Source organism: Neofelis nebulosa, chromosome 15 (genome assembly GCF_028018385.1).
Source record: "Neofelis nebulosa isolate mNeoNeb1 chromosome 15, mNeoNeb1.pri, whole genome shotgun sequence".
Classification (NCBI taxonomy): domain Eukaryota; kingdom Metazoa; phylum Chordata; class Mammalia; order Carnivora; family Felidae; genus Neofelis; species Neofelis nebulosa.
The window spans coordinates 14,356,016-14,375,779 of NC_080796.1; the positions used below are offsets into that span (position 1 = coordinate 14,356,016).

Below are 19,764 nucleotides of genomic sequence, written 5' to 3' on the forward strand. Positions count from 1 at the left end.
TTACTCACGTTCACCACATGGGTAATACCTTATGAGCTCAATAAATATGGAGACGAAACCCCTGTTCTGGGCTCTTGTCTCCTCCTGGACATTAGCCTCTCGTATTCAATTCTGCGTCCACTCTCTTTCTGGACAAGAGAACTCCAGACTCATAGCCTGCGACACCTGACCACCTCTGTCAAGTGTACTCTTCACAGACACTAATGCTTTAGTATCTTACACCACACCTAAGACTCTAGTTAAGGGATTTTCAGCTCACACTTTAACCTTTCCAGCTACCCCTCCCATTCCAGAAACTTTATTTCCAATTCAACCCTGAGAGGAAATACAGTGATTCCCTCCAGGATAAAATGATTACAGAATTGTGGCTTTTCATTTACTATCCTTACATTTGACAACATGACAGAAACCTTCAGAGTAGATTTTTCTAAATTCCAGGGGCCTTGCCCCAAAACATCAAAACTTCCAAAAACTGTCAAAGATAAAATTATTTCTCTATTTTAGCTTCTTACAAAATATAAAAAGCTGAACAAAGAAATAGTTACAGTTAATATACAAAATGTACTCTATTTAAAAAATGGCATTACATCTATGCATAAATCTTTCAGTCTGGTAACTGCCTCATTCCCAAACAGCACTTCAAATTGATAGAGATTGTCTTGCAGGCAATAGCCTCCCAGCTGCCTGCATTTATTGGAATATTGCTCTCTGAACACGCACGCATTCAGATTTGTTAAATATATCCTCTTCTGCTTCTGGAGTTAGTTGGATGTTGTCTTTGACTGGCGACAGGGGATCTGGCTTCTTACAAGAAGGAAGCTTTTCAAAATCTCTGTAAAATACAAGAAAATGAATTTGGGGTTTTTAGGGTACTAGTTATTAGAGAATAGTCTACCTAGACAAAAGAGATATATGAAGACAAGACCTTCTAATTTGTCTCTGAGTACCCCAATAAAATGTGAGTTTTGCTTCTCAGTTCCCCCTTCCTGCTTCCTAAATTACCTTTTAAAGCAGGTGCAAGGCCACTACTAAATATGTACTAGCTAAGAAAGAATGATTCCAATAAAGAACCTTTAGTTCCTTTCTCCTTCTTAGCACCCTTCTCCAGTCTGGCTAAGAACCAACATAAGTGAAGCATGAATAAGGTTTAAGCCCTATCTTTTACTCCTGCCTCCTCACAACTTTTTTTTTTTCTTTTTTTGGGCTGAAAATCTCTAGGTCTATAAACATCCTATTAGGAACACACTTAGGAATGCTTCTGCACCCTCAATTTCTCTTTAGTAGCAGTTCTCGAAATATGGCCCATGGTCTCCTAAAAATTCTCAAGACCGTTTCAGGGGGTTTACAAGATCAAAACTATTTCATAATAATATTTACACTTTATCTGCCTTTTCCACCGTGCTGACATGTGTTCATCCAAAAGCTGAACTGACGTAGAAGCTACTGGCAACTTAGCACGAGTCAAGACAGCGGCCCCAAACTACACAAGAAATACAAGCAGTATTTGTATTCTCCAGCTCCATGCACTTGTAGTTAAAAAAAAGCCAGTCTCGCTTAAGAATGTTCTTAAAAAAGCAGTAAAAATCATTAATTTTATTAAATCTCAACCTTCAACCTCTTAGTGTGAGAAAATGGGAAACCAAGGAGGCACTTTTGTTGGTACTGAAGGATGATGGTTATCTCCAGGAAAAAAAGCACGTGTGACACTATTAGGGTTATTCAAATTTAGGTAATCGACTAACAGTATTTGTTGCCAAGGATAAAATTCACGCTTTCAAGAGAAAGTTAAGATTTTGGAAAACTTCCTCATACTTAAAGACTTTGCTGGTAAGATTGTGATTTCTTTATATTGTAAAATGAAATGTGTCAATATTTGGAAGATAACTCAGTAAGACAACATTTCCTAAATGACCACTTCATGCATGAATAAAAGAGGCACTCAAGGTGCAATCTGGACCAATGGATGGTAATGTAACAATATGCAAAGTTGGCTGACAAGTTTCAGACTCTACACTGCAACCTTTAAGAAACCATCACTTGTTGAATTTTGGTATCATGTCAAAGTATAAAATTTACAACTAAACAAAAAGTCTATTAAATTATATGTTTCCCAGCCAAAAATATGTATGGAGCCAGATTTTATTCCTATACTTCAACCAAAACAATCTACCATAACAGATCTAACACAGAAGCAGACATAAGAATCCAGTTTAATCCTGTTAAACCACAGTAAAGATTTGCAAAAAAAACATACTTATTTTATGTAATAATATACTATTGATTTTAATATGGGCTTGTCACTGTTAAAGATAAATATTTTAAAATGTCCATTTTAATTTCTAAGATAGTTAAGTGCTGACAGGTATAATCACGTAAACCAAAGTATTATGGGGCCCTTAGTAATTTTTAAGGGTGTAAAGGGTGCCCGGAAGCAAATGTTTGAGAACTGCTGCGATATGGTATAATCCTAGACTTTACACAATGCAAAATAAAAAAATAGTTGTCTGGCACTTGCTTATTTAAAGTGAGTCCCCTCATACCATCCATTTCATCTGACTGTGACAACATTTCTATTAGATAAGATTTAATCCCACCACCCATGCAAGTTTCCCTCCCTCTATTCTTAGCACATTTGCTTTATTGAGAAGAACAAGAGAATAAGTTAATTATAAATCACAGCTACTCCAAGGCTAATTTTGTAGTCTAACAGAAGGAAGTACTATGGCTCAAAAAACATACATATACAGAAGATCAATTCTATTAAAATAGTGTCTGCCCCCTACATTCATCATAGACACTGGATGATTCTCCCCACTTTAGATGTGATGATCTAGGGAAACAAATTGCTTTAAATCAAGAAGTGTGATGCAGCATTATTTTCCCACCCCCGTGTCTAGAACAACCCTACTCTCATCACAATCCTGAGTGACAACAGAACAAAGCTGAGACACTTAGGCCAGAAAAAGTAATCTGCTTCAACAAAAGACCCCAAAGCCAGACCAGGAACTCAGGATTTTCAGTCTGGCACCTTTTCACAAGAAGGCATAGACACTAAAATTAAATATACTTAAAAAGAGCTAAAGAGAATAGAGAAAAATAATTCTTATAGGGTAATAGAAAACAAAACTGACTCATATGAAAATAGAAAGAAATGGGAGAAAGTAATTGAAGTTACAAAAAACAATAACTTATCCTATCTTAGAAGAAGTAACACGGCAACTCACTTTTTAAATCCAAAATTTTTCCAGAGCTCATTGATTTTTATCTGCAATCCTGGCCTGTTCTCAGCATCATGATGATTTCTCTTCTGGATGTTTGATGGCTTCTTGCTGAGCCCACTGGCTCGAGCTGGAACTAGAGGCTTGATCCTGGTCGCAGAAAGATTGTCCACAGAACTAGATTTATACAGCCCGGGAATCTGAAGAATAAATGGTCCTTTTAATACTGTTCTGTTCAGGCAACTACCTTTAGTTAACTTTGAACTAGTATCTGTAGATACTAGATACTGTTCTACTAGAACAGTAGAACAGAAAAATAACTGATAAGCAATGTGTAAAAATGTTCACTTAATATATTTCGATTCTACTTGGTAATGTATCTTGGATAGTTTTCTTTTTTACCTGTAGAAGTGAATTTTGTTTTGAGTCAGTTGTTCAAACACATCGCTAATGACATTTAGCTTTTTCTATCCAAGGGTTGATTTTTATCCTGTGGGAAACATGGAGCCATCAACATTTTGTTGCTGTTTAGGATAGTAAAGAGTGAGGAAGATAAAACAAGGCTTTCAGAATGATGCAACTACCAGAGGAGGTATGAAGAATGGAGAAGTTCACACATGAAAGATGAAATCTTGTCTTGGGGTGCTGGTGAGGGGAAAAGGGAGAGAGCAAGAAACAAGACAAAGAAAGAAAGATTAGAACTTGGATAGGTGCAGATGTGTGGTGGTTTTTCTTTATCTCCTGCAGAAGGATCGAGCTGGCAGAAAGAAAAAGGATAACCCTAAGATTTTGGAACTAAATGGCAAAGAGAATAATATAACTTATGTAACAGATAGAAATGTTCTGAGAGGTTTGAGGTTAAGAAAAAAAAAGGTTTGGGGTGCCTGGGTGGCTCAGTTGGTTAAGTGTGTGACTTCGGCTCAGGCCATGATCTCACGATTTGTGAATTCAAGTCCCGAGTCGGGTTCTGTGTTGACAGCTCAGAGCCTGGAGCCTGCTTTGTATTCTGTGTCTTCTTGCTTTGCCCCTTCCCTGCTCACACTCTGTCTCTCTCAAAAAGGAATAAATGTTTAAAAAAAAAAAAAAAGGTTTTATTTTAGATATTAAAGATGGATATTGGGGAGCAAGGGGGAAAATTCTGGGGAGTTTCACTAAAACAGGAGTGACAGACCCCTGACAACTTCTGAGAGCAAGAATAATAATAAAAAGATGGCTTAATGTCCAGACATAACTTCTTTTGCGAAAGGACTTTCTACATTTCCAGTCCTGTCGCTGTAAATAATTTTGGTATCTTTCCGACTTTCTACTGTGATTATGTAAACATAACACAGTGTGCCTGAGTATTTGTGAATATTTAAACAAAAATACCGTGTCATACATACGTTCCATGTTTTTTCTCTTTACTCAAAAATAAAATGGAGGTGCCTGGAAGGCTTAGTTAGTTAAAAGTCCAACTTCAGCTCAGGTCACCTCAGTTTGTGAGTTCGAGCCCCACATTAGGGTCTCTGCTACCAGCACAGAGCCTACTTTGGATCCTCTCTGCCAACCCCCTGACCCTCCCCTATTTGTTCTCTCTTTCTCTCTCAAAATAAGGGGGAGGGAGAGAGGGGGAGGGAGGGAGGGAGGGGGAGAGAGGGAGGGGGAGAGAGGGAGAGGGAGGGAGAGAGGGGGAGAGAGGGAGGGGGAGAGAGGGAGGGGGAGGGAGAGAGGGGGAGAGAGGGGGAGAGAGGGAGAGGGGGAGAAGGGGAGAGGGGGAGAGGGAGAGAGGGAGAGAGAGAGAGAATATCCCAATCAGGCTCCATGCTGTCAATACAGAGCCCGACTTGAGGCTCAAAGTCACAAATGATGAGATCATGACCTGAGTTGAAATCAAGAGTTGGTCGCTTCACCAACGAGCCACCCGGGTGCCCCAAGTGTTCATGTACTTAAACTCTCATGATTTCCTTAGACAAGTTCTAGAATTGGAACTTGAATTATTTAAATTGGGTTGAATTATTTAAACTCATTCAAATTGCTTTCCTGAAACGGCAGAGCAATTTATACACAATTAATATGTTTATTTGTCTCGCTATAGTCTCATAAAAATGAGTACAACTAAAAATATTTTTTGAAAATCTGAGCATTAAGAAATTATGTTTCATTATTTTAATTTGCATTATTTGATTACTAATGAGGTTGAACATGCTTTTATGTGTTAACCAACCGTTTATACTTTTTCTTTTGTACTATATATGTCCCTTGTACATTTCTGAGTTAGAAATTAGCATTTTTCATATTAATGGGTAGAACACTTCATACATAAAATATGCTTTAGCTTATGAGCTTTCCCTTTGCAGTCATGCAAATATTTATGTATCTTGATAAAAAAAATAACCTGGCTTCTCGGATATACAATTTCTAGAAGGTCTTTTGGCAATATATATCAAAGCTCTAATTCTGGTGCCTTTAGACTAGCAATACCACTCCACGGAATTCATCCCTATGAAATAATCAAGAACGGCACATAAATATTTATCCACAAGTTCTTGGTTGCAGTCTTGTCTGCTACCGCAAAAAATGTTTAGTTAAATGACAAACATAGAGGGTTGGCTACACTCATCCAATGGCTATTACTCAGTCATCATAAGTAACGCTGTAGAAGCACATGAGAAAAAGAGCTTTATAGTCCAGAAGATAAGGGTTTCTTCAGCAACTTTACCACCTACAATCAGGCATAAACATGGCCCTAGAAGGACTGAAAGTAAACATTTCTCCTGTAAATTAAAATATACACATTTTCATTTCTAATTCTGTTGATATTTCTCATTTTTTGGTAATAAACATATACTGCTTCTGAAACTTAAAAAAAATTAGATGTTTGTTTTACCTTGTTTTTGAGAAGTGTGACTTTTCTTGAATACTGAGATAAATGTAGCTTGGATTTCAGATTACCTTGATTCTCAAATGACTTATTATTGCAGTCAGATTCCTAGATTCCCCAATAAAAAAATAAAATAAAATTAGATTTTTACTATGGATTTTTTTATGACAACTAACCAATATTCAATAAACTAGCAAAATGTTTTACCTCAAGTAAAGTGTATAAAAGAAACGATACATTTGAATTTGAAGACTTTTTCTAACCTTTTCAGGAGCCTGTCAAAATGCTGACTCTGATTAGACAAAAGTCTCCTGATGTAGTATCATTGCTTACCCAAGCTCGGCTAATAGGTTTTGTAAACTACTAGCTACAAAAAGCTGAACCAGTACAGCCAAATCTTTAATTGTGGAACACATTCAACATTAAAGAAAAAAAAAAAGGCATCTGCTTTCAAGAAGTAGAGTAATATTGTGTCAAATGCAGTTACTTTTCCCAATGCCACTGAGATCTAACCTCTGCCCTATCCCATCATATAAAGCTTCTCTTTACACAGAAAAATCTGGATTCCCACGAAACTCAAATAAAAAAAGGACAATGAATGAAGACTTTACATTTCTGCATTTTTCAAGAGGATTTTTTTTTTTCAATTTATTTTGGGATTCTTTAGAGTATTATATACTTAAAAAATAATCCCAAAGTGAAAAATACTCCATTAACTTGACTGTAATTTTCAGAAACTCTAATATTCCTTGCTCATAGTTAACAGTAGTGGTGACTCAGGGATAAATCATTTGCTTATTTTTCTTTCTTTTTTTTTTTGTCGACACATGTTACATTAGTTTCAGACGTTAAATCATTTCTTAAAATAAAGGTCATGAGTAAGGTCATAAGATTAATTCACCTCAAATAGGGTCAGTGAACTCAATACACACAGAATCTAAGATTGTTGCTTTTCACAGTGAACTACCAATGGAAGGCCCCAATACAGAAATATTTTCTTCAGAGCCACACGGTAAAAACTAATATTAAAGATGAAGCCCAGTGGCACTGTGGCTTTCTGACACATTTTCTGAATCAACGAAAGATTATGTAATTTTATGTTAACTGTTAGTGTTCTAATCCTTTGAGAATTAACAATTCATTTATCCTAACAGGAGTTTACTCCATCTGGTGGCAAGAGAGGACTTAATGAATCATTTCTAGTTTAGGTGGGTAGTTGTTTTTGTGGGGAAGGAAGGGAGAAGAGGGTTCATGTCTCTATAACTGATTAATACAAAAGATGGTTAGCTAGAAGACAGAAATGTGGAAAGTTCATCAGCATGACCAGCCCACAGCCTGTGAACTGGTATGCTTCTCAGCAACACATGGCTAAAAGATTACAAAGTGAAACAGGAAGATGTCTATTGAAAAAGGAGAAAGAACTTGCCTTGAAAGAGCTCAGCAGACCTAAGAGTAGTCTCATAAATAGATGATGTTTTCATGAAAGATGTTCAAGAGACAGCTACTGTGTTGGCACCCAAATGGGGCCAAGGGCAAATGCAGTATGCAGTACAAAATGAAAAGGATGGTGTTAAAATGGACAATTGTAGTATCGTTTTTTTTTTTTTTTTTTTTAACGTTTATTTATTTTTGAGACAGAGAAGGACACAGCATGAACGGGGGAGGGTCAGAGAGAGGGAGACACAGAATCCGAAACAGGCTCCAGGCTCTGAGCTGTCAGCACAGAGCCGGATGTGGGCTCGAACTCACGGACTGCGGGATCATCACCTGAGCCGAAGTCGGACGCTTAACCGACTGAGCCACCCAGGCGCCCCTATAGTATTGTTTTCAAATGTTTATTTTTGAGAGAGAGCATGAGCGGGGAGAGGATGAGGGAGAGGGGGACTGAGGATCCAAAGCGGGCTCTGCACTGACACCAGAGAGCCTGATGTGGGGCTCAAACTCACGAACCGTGGGATCACGACCTGAGCCGGAGTCAGATGCTTTAACTAAATGAGCCACCCAGGCGCCCCTAAAATGGATATTAAAAGAAACAGAAAGAGTGTTGTAGACCAGTATGGATGAACTGAGGGCAAAGCAAATGAAAGGAAGAAGAAAAGCACACGTCTCCAAGGCAGCCCAGGGGTGGCCTGGCCTAGTCTTCACACTCCAATACTGCAGGGAACAGTTTGAATTCAACATATTAACTGATTTCAGCTTTCTCTAAATGAAGACAATTTGTTCTCATATTGTAAGTTAGCTTTTTTCTTCACTTTGAGTCCAGTACAACTCAGGTTTCCTTTGGAAACTTGAATAAAATATTTTCCTTTTGATAAATACAAGCTATCCTAATAGACACACTCCAAAATTGAGGATTATCAAAATTCTCTCAAGTAGTACCGCGGCTATAACTGTTCTTATAACTTGGTAATTACAGGTGGTGAAGATAAAACGAAGTATGTTATATTGGTAAATCTGAGGTAACTCAGATGTAAAGGAAGCTATTCTGTCGTCATGTCATTTTACAACATCACGGCATCTTATGAGCAGTACATACTTGAAGCTTTAAGTCAGACTAAAAGATATTTCATAAACAAGGGAAAAAATGGTTAGGATGCTTTTATTAACTTAAAACAGAATGACAAAATCACATGCATTACCATTTTGTTTTGTTAGAAAGGGGAAGTTTAGCAGGACTAAGAAGGGTAAATGAAAATATATTTCTAAGTACTAAAACCTTAAGATGAACATCATCAAATTAATAAGGCCATTTACTTATAAGGTTTCAAATGTTATTTGAATCCAAAAGTATATTAAGGAATTAAATGTTAAATGTATTGTAAGTTACCATTCTGCTTACGTCTTAACTGTTCCACAGTATGTAACTCAGGAGATAGAGTTAGATTGAATGTACAAGAGTTTAAAGTATTAAACATACAGAGAAGTCCTTACAATGAATAAAATGTGAAGTTTCTACACAGTAAGACCTAGAATAAAAAATTCAGACAGCAGGGGTGCCTGGGTGGCTCGGTCAGTTAAGCCTCGGACTCACGATTTCAGCTCACATCATGATCTCACAGTTTTTCAGATTGAGCCCCACATCCAGCTCTGTGCTGACAGTGCAGGGTCTGCTTGGGACTCTCTCTCTGTCTCTCTCTGCCCTTCCCACACTTGCATGCATTCTCTCTCTCAAAATAAAAAAGTAAACTTAAAAAAAAAGTTAAGACAGCCAATTATTTCCATAACGTAGGCAAAATTTCCCCAGTGATCTGATTAATACCAGATCTTCTCTTATGTATGGATTTGAAAACAAAGGCTTCATAATGTGACTTACCTCTGAGTCGGAATCCTTACTAGAAGGCTGAGACAGTTTTGACACATTTAAATTGTGTGGTGACAGTTCTGGGCTTCCTTGAGACTTTGGACACCAAGCCGCTGCCTGCACGGGAGGCGCTCCATCACCAGACTCCTCGCTCTTTAACTGGGACACAGCAGACGCTTCCCTCTGGTCCGGTGCCGCAGTGAGGGGATCGGTCCTTCTCCGGAACTGCTGCAGTGCTGCGCCTGGAGAGGGGCTTGAAGTTTGTGAAAAATCTCCAAGACTTCCAGACCAGCTAAAACAATTTCTGAGTGTCCCCAGGGTGGGTGGTGAGATGGTCCTTGTGAATTTGCTGGTCTCCAAACATAGAGAGTCGTCAGCAATCATAGTTGCATTATCTGGAACCTGATCACCTGAATTACATGCTCCATCTGGACCAGCCAGCTTCTTGCCATCCTGATGATCTGGTTCAGCTACACTGGCCTCTTCATCTGTGACAGAACTTTCATCTGGAACCTCATCATCTGAATTATATGCTCCATCCGGACCAGCCAGCTTCTTGCCATCCTGATGATCTGGTTCAGCTACACTGGCCTCTTCATCTGTGACAGAACTTTCATCTGGAACCTCATCATCTGAATTATATGCTCCATCCGGACCAGCCAGCTTCTTGCCATCCTGATGATCTGGTTCAGCTACACTGGCCTCTTCATCTGTGACAGAACTTTTTTCTGGGGGCTCACCGCCTGCTTTCGCTGATACACAGTTGGCGGAATCCAGAGAACTGCAAAAAAATCTAACAAAAAAAATAATACAAAGAATGCATAAATGTTTTAGAGTTTTCTCACAAAGGTGATAAGATTCAGATAATGAAAAATGGAAAAATGGTCTTGTTTCTTCAAGAAAAACTCTCCTAAATACATAATTTCATAAAGAGAAAACTGTTCTTGAAAGTTTAAATTTTGATTATAACAACATTCACACATTTAGAAATTTATTTGAAATCCTGAAGTTGTAGACAGGATTTCCTAAAAGCAGTCCTCTCTACATAGGTGTATTTGGAACTGGCATAATTTATCTATACCTCATCATCATATAGGTATCCTTTCTCCTAACCTTCACTGAATAGACTCCCAACAGACCAGAAGCTCCTTGAGGACAGCTACCATCCAAGCCATTGTGTCCTCCACAGTACCTACAATAGTGGCTAACACACGGCTGACAGTCAAATATTTGAGGAGATATGGAAATATGCGACAGAAAGGACAATTTACAACTACTGTCTCTTACTTTGTAAATGCAAAATAAAAAAATTTAGTCATTTACTCTTTATCTTGGCTTAGTCCATCGTAGTGAATCATCTGGGAACTTGTAGTGGTCCATACTCTACTGGCTTTTAAAATAAATATCCTATAAACTTTCACATTATTTTAAATATGTGAGGTTATGACTTTCACCATCGATCATTTTTTTTATAATTTTTTTTAAATGTTTATTTATTTTTGAGAGAGAGAGACCAAGAGACCAAGCACGAGTCGGGGAGGGAGGAGGGAAAGACAGAATCTGAAGCAGGCTCCAGGCTCCAAACTGTCAGCACAGAGCCTGATTGGGGGCTTGAACTCATGGACCGTGAGCTGAAGTCGGACGCTTAACCAACTGAGCCACCCAGGCGCCCCTCACCATCAATCATTAAATTCTGTATTAATAAGAGGTTTACTCAGTCTGGTAGCTTTAAAACACCACTTATAAACACTCCAATAGAAAAGAAAGATGAGTATCCTTATAGAGAAGATATATTCAGAGAGTTTTTAGGTTAAAAAGGAAATTCCCAGAGTATATGATCAGATAAATATGAAACCTAAAAAGAAATTACTGCTTTAATTAGTTCAAATCCAAGATGATAAACAGAATATTTACTAAATGCTAGAGAGTAAAAATACCCTCTCTATCCTTCATCTAATCCCCAGCTGAGGTGTGGGTACAGGGCAGGAAGGAAAGGTCTTACTAGGCTAGTCACTAAGCACAAAACAGCTCCTAGATCTGATTACATAATTCATTTTTAAATAATAACCCCTATGATATCCAAGTATTCTTCCAGGTATGATTTCATAGGTAAGAAAAGTTATAGTAACAGTGCCCAAGGTTATAAAATTAATCAGCAAGAGAGCAGAATTAAAACCCAGAACTCCTCCCAGATCATGGCTACCTCTTCCCAATTAGTGTATGTTGTTGCTTAACTTATATTTCTAGATCTGAAAAGATAAACTGGCATGTTTCTAGGATAAAGTATCTATATAATAAAAGAGTTAAAACAGACTTCTAAAAAAGCAGACAGGATGAAGACAAACTTTGGCATATTTAATACCTCCTGTTGCATTAGGTTAATGTAGTGGGGTGATATTACATTAAATACAAATCACATTAAAGAGTGGGGTGATGATAAATTCTCGCAGATATATTACTGACTGGGCACTGTGTCAGGTGCTTGATATACTTCTGCTAGTCTTCAGAACAGCTGATACATATTTTATAAAGAAATAGGCTCAGGGAAATTCAATGGTGTGAAAGATCACTTGATTACATTTTTTAAAAAAATTCATTTATTTATTTTAAGAGAGAGACAGTGCCGGGGCGCCTGGGTGGCGCAGTCGGTTAAGCGTCCGACTTCAGCCAGGTCACGATCTCGCGGTCCGTGAGTTCGAGCCCCGCGTCGGGCTCTGGGCTGATGGCTCGGAGCCTGGAGCCTGTTTCTGATTCTGTGTCTCCCTCTCTCTCTGCCCCTCCCCCGTTCATGCTCTGTCTCTCTCTGTCCCAAAAATAAAATAAAAAATGTTGAAAAAAAAATTAAAAAAAAAAAAAAAGAGAGAGACAGTGCAAGCACGGGAGGGCCAGAGAGAGGGTGAGAGAGAATCCCAAGCAGGCACTGAGCTGTCAGTATAGAGCCAGACGCAGGGCTTGAACTCACAAAACTGTGAGATCATGACCTGAGCCAAAACCAAGAGTCAGACACTCATATGACTGAACCACCCAGGTGCCCTGGATCACTCAATTAATGTGATGACACAGTGTGAATTCACATCCAGGCTGATCAGATCACGTGCTCCTTTCCACCCACCATGCTGAGGAGCACCAGGACCTCTCCCATCGCCAGTCCTAACTCTGCCACCCTGGGAAAGTTGTTTTTTTTTTTTTTTTTTTTTTTTTAAAACCTCTTGGAGCCTGAATGTCTTAACCCAAAATGGAGAAAACAACACCAACCCTGAATGTCTCATAATTTTGCTGAAAGGAGGAAGAGAGTATGTTAAAGAACTTTGAAAATTAGCTACGAATACCAACTTCCTAACACTTAGTTGTTATTAGATGTTGTTATACCACCCAGGTCAGAAAACTGTAGAGACTTACAATTATTATTTCATATGAAAGTGCCAGAAAAAAAATTTTATTTTTCCAAACATCTCTCAACAACTTATCAGTGCCACATCTACCTAAACTATTAAAGCAGCGATGTGCAGCTGTGAATGGAAATTTGATTAAGCTTCGCTGGTGACTAGGTGAGGCCGGCAGAGATATGCGAACTCTGTTCTCATTAGCCCGTCCTCGAAGAAGAGGTGGGCACTGAGTGACAGAAAAGGGAAATTTTATTTTCTCCCACATGGAAAAACAAAACGCAAGTTCTAAAAATTTCTCCAAGTAAGAAAAGCCAACTTTCTAGGATGTTATTAATCAGTGTGTATCATCTAGAGCCTTCTTCATCTTTGGCAGCCTCCTTTTTCATCGCTGCACTGGTAATGCCATCTTTAATGACAGTGACTAGGAAAGGCAGAATCAAAATGATCCTTTAATTGGGACGTGGCTGTTCCCTTGAGAAGGCCTGATGGGAGAGGAGCAGTGGGTGGTTCCTTCCTGTCCACTTCCCACGGTCATGGTCAGACAGCCTGGATCAGCCTGGTGTATACACTTGAAGACAACAGCCTCTCCAAGTCTCCTAGGGGAATGCGGGGGCTGCTCGGTTCTCAGAGTTGCTACCTCATGTGCCCACATAACTTTCAACACTGAGACGTCCTGTTGCTCATTGTAACTTCACCACCCAGACAACAGAAGAAGAGCTATTCATTGTGTATTGATCATCTGTCAGGTACTGTTTTAGGCACCTTTATTTACAGTATTAATTTAATCCTCTCAGTGGCCCTGAGGTTGTCAGAGATGTTGGTCCCATTTTTTAAAGAGGATGCCCCTAGGTGGCTCAGTCGGTCAAGCGTCAGACTTGATTTTAGCTCAGGTCATGATATCGTGGTTTGTGAGTTTGAGCCCCGTGTTGGGCTGACAGCCCAGAGCCTGCTTGGACTTGTCTCCCTGCTCTCTCTGGTCCCCACACCCACTCATGCACATGCTCTCTTTCTCTCTCTCAAAAATAAACATTAAAAAAAAAAAAAAAAAAAGAGGGAACTGAAGCACCCAGAAGTCCGCTTACCTAAGTCAAACATCTCATGAGTGAACAGGATAGGATTCAAATTGAGGTGGTCCAATCCCAGGGTATAAACTCCAGACCCCTACATTATCCTGACCCCAAAATCTCATCATCACTCACAGGGACTACAGAACAGCCTACCCAATCTTTCTGTTCCACTTTGGTCTTCTAGAATCCATCCTTCATGGCACACTTGGAGTGGTCCATCAAAAGCAGGTATGATCAAGTCATACCCTACCCTGACCAAAACCCTCCAAATATCTCCTGTCACCTCTAAAGATGAGAAGTTCCTTAGCCTGGCTTGCAAACTGAACTGGCCTTGTGCCTATTTCTGCTCCCTCAGCATCCTTCTAGACTTGCATTTTGGCAGCTAATAAGAGCGACTGACAGCAAGAAGCTGTCCCCATGCTTGCCCCATGCCGCTGCCCAGCTCCATGCCTCTGCCCAAGCTGCCTGCCTCTACTGGGAAGGTAGAGGCTGCATTCTTTGTAATGGCACCTGACCCCTGCCCCTTCCTAACCACCCAATCTGCATGAGACGTCCATTTAATGCCCCCAGAACACCTCAGGGATACTTTTGTCACTGTACCCACCACACTGTATAGATTTCCTTTACGGATCTATTTTTGCAACTGGACTATAAGCTTCTCAACAAATACTAGGTCTCTCATTTTTGTAACCCAATGCTTAGTGTGGTATTGGTTTTCAATTAATATTAGAGCTCTATAGTCATCTGTATTTAAATGTACTTCTAAAAATACCTTGCATCCAAAATCTATAAAGAACTTACCAAACTCAACACTCAAAAAACAAATAATCCAGTGAAGAAATGGGCAAAACACATGAATAGACACTTTGCCAAAGAAGACATCCAGATGGCCAACTAACACATGAAAAAATGCTCTACATCATTTATCATCAGAGAGATGCAATTGCACTACTAGGCATTTATCCATGGGATACAGGTGTGCTGTTTCGAAGGGACACATGCACCCCAATGTTTATAGCAGCACTATCAACAATAGCCAAAGTATGGAAAGAGCCCAAATGTCCATCGATGGATGAATGGATAAAGAAAATGTGGTATATATAATATATAATGGAGTATTACTCGGTGATCAAAAAGAATGAAATCTTGCTATTTGCAGCTACATGGATGGAACTAGAGGGTATTATGCTAAATGAATTAGTCAGTCAGAGAAAGACAAATATCATATGACTTCACTCATATGAGGACTTTAAGACACAGAACAGATGAACACAAGGGAAGGGAAGCAAAAATAATATAAAAACAGGGAGGGGACAAAACAGACTCTTAAATATGGAGAACAAACAGAGGGTTACTAGAGAGAGGGGTTGGGGCGGGGGGGATGGGCCAAATGGGTAAGGGGCATTAAGGAATCTACCCCTGAAATCATTGTTGTACTAGATGCCAATTAACTTGGATGTAAATTAAAAAAATAAAAAAAATAAATGCTCAAAATAATAATAAAAATACCCTGCCAAATTGTTTTTAGCTCTTAAAAAAAGTAGAAACAAAGAAGCAGGGGACCCTCCAAAACAAGAGAATTTTTCTAATGCAAAATATAATAAGTTGACAGTTCTTATTTTGCGTCCGCATGACAATAGCTGTGCATTTACGTCAGGACTACAGCTACACATGATACAAATGGTCAAGGGATTAAGCCAAGCCCACACCTACTCCATGGACTGCTTATTTAAGACAGCTGAAATAAATATCAACAGAGTAGATAATACAACAGACACACAACATCCTGTAGATAAACTGTACCTGCTTCGTGTCCCTGGAACCACAACCGCACCACTTTCTTCATTTTTTCTCTGTAAAAATGCTGCAAATTTATTTCTTGTCGTAGGTGGTGTGCTTATGTTTTTTTTAACAGTAGTTCCATCTACCAGGTGAGGCATGAGCATTTCAGAGTTCAATGATTTATGACCTTCACAGTTACTTTTCTTGGTCTTCTTTGTGAATGAAAGGGAATACTGACTCAACAGATCGTCTTCTGACAGCTCCTCTAAACAGAAACAAAAACAGTCTGTAAATCTTTGTGCCTGCCGTGTGCAGACTCAGCCTTAATGTTACAGCCCACATCTCACTGTCTTAAGGATGAAGTCTTATTTCTTTAACAGTGCATCCCAAAAGGAGATACAAGAATGACTTAGAAGAAAAAGGAAATTCCCTTAAGCTGTGGTTTACAATTTCACAAATTAGTTAAGATTTAATGTCCATTGTTTTTATGATTTTATGTGAAATTACTGAAACCAAAATTTCAGGATACGATCAATTCTGTAAGGCTATATACTTATTATACTAAAGGCTTGATTTTGAATGAAAAAAGAAATTAAGGCAATTTACATGCCAATATATGATTTACTGTTTGACTTTTAAAATGTTCCAATAAGACAGCTCAGAGCCTGGAGCCTGCTTTGGATTCTGTGTCTCCCTCTCTCTCTGCCCCTCTCCTGCTTGTGCTTTAACTAACTAAATAAATAAAATGTTCCAATAAAACCAGCAGCCATTTCTACACACCGTCCATACGTTACAGTCTCGGAAGTATATGTGACTGTCATGTTGTGAAGTAATCTATGCTCCAGTTCTGATCCTCATTACCGAGTTATGGGGCCCTAGAAACCTGTGTGACAAATGTATTCTATGGCATTAGAATAAATCATAAGACTAAATAATACAATAGGTTGATGCCTGACATAGGCCACCAGAGACAGTGCTAAGGTGCTTTAAATCAGTCCAACTAATTCTTTCTGAACAGCCTCACTCACGTAGGAATAAGTACTCACTACTTTATGAGGTTAGAAAACTGGTTGCAAGTACCAAACGCTAGAGAGACGATGATGCCTCAAATTTAAAAACCTATAGATTTTTAAGAAGCCACAGATCTGCAAACTTGATTTTGATTCCTGGCAAAAGCCTAAATTTGTTTATTACGCAGAGAACTGTGGGCCCTTATGGAAGAAGGAAACAAACGCTGAGGATCCTCAGCAAGGTTTCTCCAAGAAGCAGTCATGCTAGGCAGGCTAGCCTCATTTTCCTTTTGTGATAAGGTTTTAGACTAGCTATTTGGGGGAATGTCACGGATTTAGCATATTTTGAATTGAGCAGGACACCTCAGTGTGTCTCATATTATCCTGGAGGACAATGCAGAGCAAAATAACTGTATATTAGCTATTATGTGGAATTGCAGCAAATTGAAGAACCCCAAAGACTGCAGGCTGAACGGCGGTCTGGAATCTAGTGTACGTTCTCTCAGTGTCTCTACTTGTGCTGATTCCATCAAATGTTACACAAGCAAACACATTTTAACACAGGGAGCCACACTTCTCTAATTTCCAGGTGACACAGATAATACCCATATATTAGTAGACAATACAAAGATTTTTTTTAATAAAGGCAGAACAATGGATTATAGTGAAGATTGCCTCAATACAGATAATTTACTTCACATTCAAGTTTAAAAATATAACTGTACCTAGTTTAACAACTAGTGGATTCTGATTATAAACAGTAAATGCAGCAAAATGACAGGAATGTTAATAAAAGCTAATGCTATCTTATTTTGTAATATTAAAGCATAGTCTCTGGGTGAAGGGCTGAAATAGTGACATAATTCTTAATTTTTACTGTGCTCTGTGGTAAGAAGACTGTATTTCAACAATCACTGACTATAATAGTCACGCAATCATTAAAAACTACATTGTATCCAAAACACAACATGGTAGGTAAGAAACAGCTTGGGAAAGAAATTTAGGAGAGTCACAGTGGCTGTCTCTAAATCTATGACAGGCTGCTGACTAAAAGGGGTAAACTTATGGGGCTCTTGGGTGGCTCAGTCGGTTGAGTCTGACTTCGGCTCAGCTCATGATCTTATGGTCTATGGGTTTGACCCACATCAGGCTCTATGCTGATAGCTCAGAGCCTGGAGCCTGCTTCAGATTCTGTGTCTCCCTCTCTTTCTGCCCCTCCCCTACTCAATGCTCTGTCTCTCTCTCAAACAAACAAACAAACAAACAAACAAAAACCTTGAAAAGCATTTTTTAAAGGGGTTAACTTACTGTTTTCTGTTCTGTTGTTGTGTTTAGATGTGTGTCCAGGGCACAAAATCCAGTGATAGCTGGTAGTTATAGCATAAAGAACTTACAGATAAGAAGCTCCCTACATAAAATGAATAGCTGATTTTCATGGGAACAGAAGGGAAGGAAGGAACTAACATGTATACTGTACTTGATACATACCAGGGGCTTTTAGAGGTTACCCTATAGAACATATACAAAAATTTGTGAATAGGCAACATCGTTCCCATTTCAGAAAAGGAAACAAAGCTCCAGAGATATTATCAGGAAAAGATTTAGGTGCAGAAGGAATCAATACATTTTGACAAAAGATGAATAATCTATACCTGAATTTACAAAGGGCTTGTTTTATTTTTGTTGTTAGACTTTCATTCATTCATGTAGCTATCCGAGGAAAAGAGAGAGGGGACAGATTGCAATCATCCTTTCTACTTCTACACAGCTTCTAGGAGAAAAGTAAAACACCTTTCTTTGCCCAAGACTTAGTATGCCACTCTCGGTACTTCTTTTTTTTTTAAAAATTTTTTTTAACCTTTATTCATTTTTGAGACAGAGAGAGACAGAGCATGAACAGGGGAGGGTCAGAGAGAGGGAGACACAGAATCTGAAATAGGCTCCAGGCTCTGAACTGTCAGCACAGAGCCCGATGCGGGGCCCGAACCCACGGACCGCGAGATCATGACCTGAGCCGAAGTAGGCCGCCCAACCGACTGAGCCACCCAGGCGCCCCATAGGTACTTCTTTTTTTAAGCCACTCTCAGTACTTCTGTTTAACATTGTACTGGAGGTTCCGGAAGACAAGAAAAAGAAATAAAAGAAGGAGGGGAAAACAAATGAACAAACAAACAGCATCTAGAGTGGAAAAGGAGAAGCATGACTAATCTACCATTATTTGCAGGCAGTATGGTCATCTATACAGCAATCCTGCAGAGTCTACAGAAGAGACACTATGAACCAATATATAAATTTAGTAAGGTTGTCAAACAGGAGATTAAAGCACAAAAGTCAATTGTACAGTTGACCCTTGAACATGAGAGTTAAGGGCACTGACCCCCTCCAGAGTCAGAAATCTGTGTATAACGTTGGACTCCCTGAAAACTTAATTACTAGTGGCCTACTCTTGACCAAAAGCCTTACTGATAACATAGCTAATTAACACAGATTTTGTATGCTATGTGTTGTATTGTAATAAAGCTAGACAGAATAAAATGTTAAGAAAATCATAAAGAGAAAATACATTTACTGCACTGTATTTATAAAAAAAAAATCCACATATAAGTGGAACTGGACAGTCCAAATCCTTGTTCAAGAGTCAACTGTATTTCTAGCAATGAATAACTAAAAATCAAAATTAAAAGTGTTTGCAATAACATCAAAAATCTGAAACATAGTGATAAATTTGACAATATATGTCTGTAAGACCCGCACACTAAAAATTACAACACACTGCTGAAGAAAAATGAAAGACTTCACTAATCAGATCAGAAAATCCAAAATAGTGGAGTGCCTGGGTGGCTCAGTTGGTTGAACATCCGAGTTTGGCTCAGGTCATGATCTCGCAGTTTGTGAGTTTGAGCCCCGCGTCCAGCTATGTGCTGACAGTTCAGAGCCTGGAGCCTGCTTCAGATTCTGTGTCTCCCTCGCTCTCTGCCCCTCCCTGCTCATACTCGTCTCTCTCTCAAAGATATAAACATTAAAAAACAAAACAAACAAAAAACCAGTATAGTTAAGGAGTCAATTCTCCCCAAAACTGATCCATAGATTCAACCAAATTCTAATCCAAAATCTCAGCAGGCTTTACTTATTAAAAAACA

The 19,764-nt window shown here is 38.9% G+C and overlaps 1 protein-coding gene across 3 annotated transcripts in view; it reads right to left on the reverse strand.

The window, feature by feature from the left end:
• Positions 1-261: 261 nt before the first annotated feature.
• Positions 262-19,764, reverse strand: part of EXO1 (exonuclease 1) — a 37,916-nt gene continuing 18,413 nt past the window's right edge. For all 3 annotated transcript variants that reach the window (XM_058700475.1, XM_058700473.1, XM_058700474.1), the window contains 5 exons: positions 15,636-15,879; positions 9,392-10,172; positions 6,085-6,186; positions 3,225-3,418; positions 262-832 (listed from right to left, as the gene is read on the reverse strand). In XM_058700475.1, the coding sequence (XP_058556458.1) occupies positions 691-832; positions 3,225-3,418; positions 6,085-6,186; positions 9,392-10,172; positions 15,636-15,879 (1,463 nt within the window). In that variant the 3' untranslated portion in view covers positions 262-690. The remainder of the gene's footprint in view (positions 833-3,224; positions 3,419-6,084; positions 6,187-9,391; positions 10,173-15,635; positions 15,880-19,764) is intronic.